The following is a 7,628-nucleotide window of genomic DNA, read 5'->3' as shown; positions in this document are numbered from 1 at the left end:
TGTTTTTGCTTCCGGTTGTCGGTGAACTAACCCCATGAATTCGGTTATACCTCGTTGGTATTCTTCCGTAAGCAATCTCGTGTTCGGATCCAAATGAGGTCGATCTATCCAATAACGAAAATAATTTGAAGAAGACATGTTTTTTATGAATTAAATTCGTGTGTAAAGAGAGTAAGAGAGAGGATGAAGATATGGAGTGAATGAAGATGAAGAGGGGTGCTTGTATTTATAGTTGAAATCCTGCCGACAGACCGAGGAAATTCCGACGGAATTCCGACGCCAACGGCTTGTTCGTCGGAATTTCCTCGGAATTTTTAAAATCCCCCAAAGGCTCTCTAACGGCTATAATATATCCTCGGAATTCATCGGTTTTTTCCGAGGAACATTTTTCCTCGGTATTCCATATAAGAATATTCCGACGGATTAATATTTCCTCGGAATTCCGTCGGTATATTCCGAGGAAACCAAATTTTGTGTTTTCTCGGAATATCCTCGGAAATTCGTCGGGATATTCCGAGGATTTCATTTTCCGTCGGAATGTCCGTCAGAATACCGTTGTTTTCTTGTAGTGTATATATGATTACTTTTTTGTGTATAACGAACAAGACCAGAATTGGTTGATCATATATGCAACACGAGCACACTATGGTCGCCAGTGGCTTTAGTTAGTACCTTTTTCTTACATAGGCCTGTCTAATCAAAGAAAAACAAAAAGAGATAATCGAATCAATCAGTTTCTGGACAAAGAAAACGACGTCGTCCGTGGAACAAGGCTTTTCGTTTCTGTTATTGGAGTTTTCTAAGCTATTGGGCGGTATAGTGGTGTTCCACTGTTGCTTGATAATGAGATGGCAACCTCCTCTCTTGCTTTCTCATGGTCCACAAGTTGGGCGCATATATGGGCCATTTTACGTTTTGTTTTGTGTTCTCTTCGCCTTTTCTATGATGAAATTGGTAACAGGGACGATTAACACAATGAAACATTCGTCTTAACTTCTAAATTTTAAAAAGATATTATATATAAGTCGCATAGCTTCTGAATTATTGAAATTTATAGTTTTTATTAAGATTAACTGAGAGATATTTATGGTCTTTTAAATAATCTCAGAGTTGATCCTGGTTTCAAACTTGGATTTAACCTGTTAAAAATTAGGTCTATGGTTCATATCGCAAGTGTGAGAACATTAGACCACCATTAGTCATGTTTTTTTTATACCATTAGTCATGTTGATATCTCATCATTGGTCATGTTGATATCTCATTCTTCATTGTTTTGTATTTCTCTATATTTTAATGCTTAGAAATCTCGAAAATATCTTAGATGCATATGCTCTTGGGGTATCTTTGTATGAGGACGTTAGTCCAATAGTTTTTTTTTCTTTTAAAAATAGTCCAATAGTTTTGCTGGAGCTAAATTTGTGTATGGTTACCAAGTCCAGTTTTTAAATAATAAAAGGTGTTAACTGTGACCAAAATAATTACCAGTTTCTTAAAATTCATAAGATGCGGATTTTTTCAGAGTGAAAAGGAGTTGTTATCATTTTGCAATTATCGCTACAAAGGAAAAAATATAGGAGAGATGAGGAGAATGAATGAGATGGAGGGAATAATAACTGATGACCAGTCTAAGGATGTGTACAATGTGAGATGATATATCACATGGCAAACAATCATATTTCTGCAGTAGACAGTGATAGTTGTAATAAATAAGTTGTATAATAATTTTTAAAAAATTGTTAAAATGAAAGAAATTATAGCAGAAAATGTACCTTTAGTTACTGTTTCTGAAACTGACTCGTGTCTGAACATAATCTTGAATCCCCCGTATCTTGAAGTCGACGTTAATTCCAGTAATCCACCCATAGAAGTCAGAGAAGTATACATATGTTGCTTATGTATATCGGCATATGTACCAATATTATCATTGTTTTAAGTTTAGTCAAAAGTATATAGTATATTTAATCAAAAAAACAGTATAGTATATTTGATCAAAAACAGTATAGTATATCTTAGATTTCATGAATATTTAAGCTTTTGGTTTAATATTTTTTTGTATACCTTACTCGCTCTTGGTTTATTTAAATTTCAAATATGATCACTCTTAATTTTGTCAAATTTAGGGGTGGGGTTCTTGATGAGTTGATTTGTATGTGAATGTACATTCGGTTGTTAGGTCGCTGCCAGTTGACATGAAAAAAATGTACCGACTTTAAAAAGAGATTATTCCCTATGAAGACATCTGCTTTAAAGGTACTTAACTTTTTTAAGTCGACAGTAAATAAAATCAATAGACTAACTTAGAATATTAGCATCTGACCAGTGACTAGTGTGTGAAATCAAACAACCAATAATTAACGCTACTTTCCTATGAGTCTATTCGAAAACTGTCGACGTGAAATTGAAGTATCACAATACAGCACTAGTATTGCTGCTTCATTGACATGGTATTAGGATCACAATCGTTGAACGACATTTTAAATTGCTACAAAAGTTGGCTATGATAATTGAAGAATTATGTGTTTAAACGTGACTCTTTACTTGATTCCCTGCTAACAATAAGATGATCTAAGTTTTTTGAAATGCTTTTGGTAGAAGTTAGATAGCACCACAAAGTATTTTGAGGTTCAACCATAAACTCATGAACTTTTATTGTATTTATGTGTATGTAAATTAAACAATTTCATTAACGGTCACTAGTTTAACTAAAAGATATTATAAAAAGAAATTTAAAATCACATTATCGAATTGTATTTAGAACAAAACTAATGTATCATGTGGTCTCGATCTAAGGTTATACTCGGCTCAAACCGTCACGGTAAAATACACACACACACACAAATATACATAAACTATTGAAATTGTATTTTTTTTTATTTGACCCAATGATGCAATAGTGTTTTCTTAAAAATAAGTTTGTTATGGAAAAATAGCTTCCTAATCAAAAATAAAGTTATATCACCATAACTAGAGTTTAGAATAATTTTTAGAAAATTGTGATATTATGTTCGAGAACATTTTTGCATTTCTGTCTGTTTGACACAAGTTTAAGAGCAGCATTAGGATGTTTAAAAAAATAAGAATAAAATAGTGGGTGGATCTCATCATTTTTTAAAAATATGGTGTTTCTGCTGCCTAAATAAGCAGCGATGTTGGAGAGGATTTTCAACTGTTCACGGACTCCACTGACACGTGGCGGCCCGCGATTGGTGGTTTTGAATTTTTTTTTTTTTTAACTAGAGAAAAAAAAAATAAGCATCCCGGATGGGTTGCTTGGTTAATGCTGCTCTAAGTTAACACTACTCGCCTAGGATGTCCTGACTTGAAAATTAATATTAAGCACCCAACACAACCGCGTACATCCATTCATACGCACATCAGTTACTTATTCAACGTATTCAAAAGCATCCTTTGACCTCCCATGTAATACAATTCAAATTACACGTGTATAAGTATAAACGTAGAAAAAACATACACACACATACGAAGATATCCTCACTCATCACATCAACCGTTCACTGTCCCTTTATACTTCTCCGCCGCTAATTCTTCCAAAGAGTGATGATGACTAATTGACCAGTCAACCTCTCTGTCCTCCATAATTCGACGTCATTTCACCACCAAGAGAACTAGCGTACCTCATGAGATCAGCATTCGTCTCCTCTAGTTCCCTTTGCAGCTTCAAGACTTGTCTTTGGAGCACCGAGATGGCCCCAACGCAGCCGTACACTGGATCATTTAGCCGTGCCTCCGCCTCGTAAGCCAGCGAGTTCACCGTGTCTTCTCGTTGATGTGGCGCCACCTCGTGGAGAATCTTGCTCACGTTGCTAGCCCCGAATATACGGTGGACGTTCGCAAACTTTGTAGGTTCGTCTGGAGGAAAGTATGGTGCGAACACGCAGTCTGATGTGCATCTCCGCCGGAGGAATTTGCATGCCGCGCACGGTGAGTTTATGTAGTTTGAGTACGATGATGCCATATTTGGTTAACTTCCCCTGATTTTTCATTTGCGGAAATGAAAAGAAAAAATATATAATCATACAATACCAACAATACATGCATCTGTATCGTTAGCACAATATTGGATATATCATAGTCATTCCTTTATAATCAATTAGTTTTACATATTATATTGGCACATGAAAACAATATAGTACCAAACATATTACATACTACATATATATATATATATATATATATATATATATATATATTGCACAAATTTTTAAATATAAGTGTATTGTTGAATCTAACACACAATACGATTACGAACAATTATATACAAAGTTGTGTAACTACACTATAAACATAACAAATAATCGTCCAAATCATCTCCGTAGCTATATAAAGAAAATGCGTGTTGCTATATTAAATTCAGATTGAAGGTAGGTAACTCGGACCCGTTTTACTTCAGGAGTAGATATTGGTTGGCTATAAATCTGACGGGATCAGTACTTTTAAAATAAGAAAACAATTTGTTCTTAAAGATTTGACAATAAATTCTTAAGAAAATAAAAGCCTCAGTTCAAAAAAAATTCTTAAGAAAATAAGAATATTAAAGAAGGTAGTAAGTATACATATGATTACTTGTGTTCTACCAAATTTGGTAAAAGCAATTCAAAATTGAATTTGTCTTCTTGGAATCTACGGCCTAATTATGTAGCTTTATTATGTACTTAATAAAGAGGTTTGTGTTTTGGTATGGTAGAACTCACAGAAGTTCAAGATCAGGGGGCAAGTCGTCAAGATCTAAACTCTCTAATATTATAAAGCCAACCAACATAAAACTACAATATATATACACTATGCACAGACTGACTATGCAAGTATGTGTATGTGTGAAATGGCTGAGTAGAATGGAACACTTTTGGTCTTACCTTCTGATGGAGCAACAAGAAAAAGTTCCCCTTGATATCTACGCAGAATGGTTTAATCTTCTTTGTTTCTCTCTTTATTGGGGAGATGAATCTGAAGAAGATTTTCAATTATTGGGATTCTTCTGTTGTTTTCAAAGAGGAAACCCTAGCTGAAGCCAAATATTAAGGGGAAAGTTAGAGAGAGAGAGAGGGGGCAAAAGACATTTTGGTGGTATGAGCGAGAAAGAAGAATATATATAATGAGATCTGAAAAAAGACAAATTATCGTCAATTAACTGAGAACCTAAAATAGTGAATTAGAACGGAATATTACTCTGGACTGTGAAAAACTATACTCTATCTAATATTCCTTCCATTTCATAATACAAGAAGTTTTTACTATTTACATACATATTAAGAAATTTTTTATTTTTAAACTATTAGAAATATAATTTAAAATTAATTTATCTAACTATAAAAAAAGTAAAACACACAATTGAATACATAATTTTTGATAAAATTAAAATTATTTAAATATATGAAAACATCATCTATTGTGAAACAACAAAAATTACCTAAAACATTATCTATATTGAAACGAGGGAGACGAAGTAGTGTTTCGGTAATTATAGCAGTTTGGTAATTTATTTCTATTTATTTTGAAGATATTTATTCTTTTGTGTAAGTCACTAAATTCTAAGAAAATTTGCAAGAATTATCGAGTGATCAAATAAGTCCAAGTTTCAAAATATGGTACACTCGTCATGGTGTTGTCGGAATCAAAAGTGGATTAGCCCTTCGACCAACATAGCTTTCCAACCAATGTATATTCTTCAACTTCGAGGCTTAATCGCCTACAATTTTTTTATTTACCTTTGACCTTTTCACAAGGTTCTGTATTCTGTGAAAATAATAATTATAATGTTTGTGGAGTCTATGGCCCACTTCTGAATATATTGCTTCTTAAGCAAAAATATATATTACTACTTTAAATTCTTTTGAGAAGGCTTTGGGATACAAAGCTACAAGACATCAGAACTGTTGAGATCTGAGAAAATCCGACATGTATACAGTCATTTTGTTTGATTGAATTTAACTGTTAACGTATAAACCTTCCTGGTTTCACTGTTCATTTTTTTTTTATCATCAACTTATACCGACTCTATAAACTAAACCGAGAGATATTGATCCATGTGAACGACGAAAGATGGTTGTTTCCTGACACTGCGTGATTGGCCATCCGCTTTTGAATTTTGTGTTCTTGGTACATGGACGATCTCTAATTGGAGGAAACTTTTTTTCAAGGTTTTAATACCTTCCAAATAACTTGAAAAAACTGGTCATTCTTCTGGTTCTGAAACCAATTGAAAACAATTTGTTGTAAATGTAACCTAAAATTGACATAAGTTCCCCATACATTCCATTGCCCAGTGTAGTGCTTCCATCTCCGCATGGAGAGGAGAGAGACTAGCCCGAACATTCTTCGCCCCCATCAGTCCATCGAAAGCTTCTAAAGTACTGAACCAACTCTGTCCATAGAAAATATCATTCTCTTTTCCAGGAACCATCTGTGAAACACCATCTACTTGGAATTGACGCTAAAGACGTAATCTCTACATGTGATACTGTCCTCTGCTCATTCACTGTCTGCGATTCAGCCCAAAGTGTTGATTCTGTTTCTGCCAATTTGAGCGTATCCCTAGGATCAATATCCAGATTGCTAAAAACTTTGTTATTCCTTCTTTTCCAAATGTACCATAATATCCATGCAAACTGATGATCATCTAATTGCAGGAAGACTCTCCAGAAAAGATGATCCATGTTTGTAAAAAAAGACCTTTTTGGAAAAATAGTTGGATTTGATGGTATATTTGAGAGAGTCCAAACCTGAAGTGCTGGAAAACATTAAAAAAACACATGGTTTATCGATTCTTCGTCAGCTTCGCATCTTGCACAACATATATCACCAGTTATCCCTCGCGCTTGATAATAAGTATTAGCTTTTAAAAAAAATCTTTTGTTCCATCAAAATTTTTGCACTCTGATGCTTAAATACCAAAAAATTGTCTATAATGCATACTTTAAATATATAAACTGAAATTTTCTTTAGAGCTAATAATAAAAAAAAGGATTTCTAACACGGTATTTTTTTTCTTTATTATACTGCCATTATCATTTTAAAGTAAGTGTGAAATCAGTATATTCGCATATTTTTATATAAACACGATTACATTTACGTGTTTGGTTTATAAAATTTTAGTTTAATAGTTAAAACATGTAAAAGATAAATTGTTTGATCATATAAAAAAGTGGTAGTATTTTCTCCATATTTCTTTCAAATGTTATGTATTTTATTTGTATTTGGTTTTTGGAGTTTATTCCTTCAACTAAACTTAGCAAATTACCTAAAAACTTGGTAAAAGTAAGTTAGCAATGTAAACATACGAAGAATCGTCGTTCTCAGCCAGCCAACTTCAGTCATCATACAAGTATTTTTTGCTTTATTAAAATAAAACAAATTGCTTTTTTTTTTAATACTGGATATATTACGATATTACAAACTCTGAAAAATACTACGGACGATTCTACGTCCGATAATTCTACGTTGGTTCACGTGATGCCGTCAGGTGTAAAATAAAGTGCTTTAACAAACAGAAATGATAAGTGATGTATATTAATACATTAATGTTTCCATGAACATATACATAACAAATTTTATAAGTGCAATATTCACTACAAGAAAACAGCAAAGATTCTGAGGGAAAAAATCGTCGG

The 7,628-nt window shown here is 33.2% G+C and overlaps 1 protein-coding gene across 2 annotated transcripts; it reads right to left on the bottom strand.

The window, feature by feature from the left end:
* Positions 1-3,315: 3,315 nt before the first annotated feature.
* Positions 3,316-5,061, bottom strand: LOC106325063 (LOB domain-containing protein 25-like). Of its 2 annotated transcripts, none has more exons than XM_013763089.1 (2): positions 4,875-5,061; positions 3,316-4,001 (listed from the first exon to the last, which is right to left on the bottom strand). In XM_013763089.1, exon 2 carries the CDS (start codon positions 3,974-3,976, stop codon positions 3,578-3,580), a length of 399 nt encoding a protein of 132 aa, XP_013618543.1. In that variant the 5' UTR covers positions 3,977-4,001; positions 4,875-5,061; the 3' UTR covers positions 3,316-3,577. The 2 variants fall into 2 exon arrangements, with proteins under 2 accessions (XP_013618543.1, XP_013618542.1); XM_013763088.1 differs by having other exon boundaries at positions 3,316-3,992.
* Between the last annotated feature and the right edge of the window lie 2,567 nt (positions 5,062-7,628).

This window comes from Brassica oleracea, chromosome C2, assembly GCF_000695525.1.
Source record: "Brassica oleracea var. oleracea cultivar TO1000 chromosome C2, BOL, whole genome shotgun sequence".
NCBI classification, from domain to species: domain Eukaryota; kingdom Viridiplantae; phylum Streptophyta; class Magnoliopsida; order Brassicales; family Brassicaceae; genus Brassica; species Brassica oleracea.
Note: the sequence above shows the minus strand (reverse complement) of the source record. Positions and strands in the feature narration are given on the sequence as shown.

What these genes read in the sequence shown, in the direction of transcription:
- LOC106325063 (XM_013763089.1), bottom strand. Translation starts at nt 3,976, where the DNA reads ATGGCATCATCGTACTCAAACTACATAAACTCACCGTGCGCGGCATGC.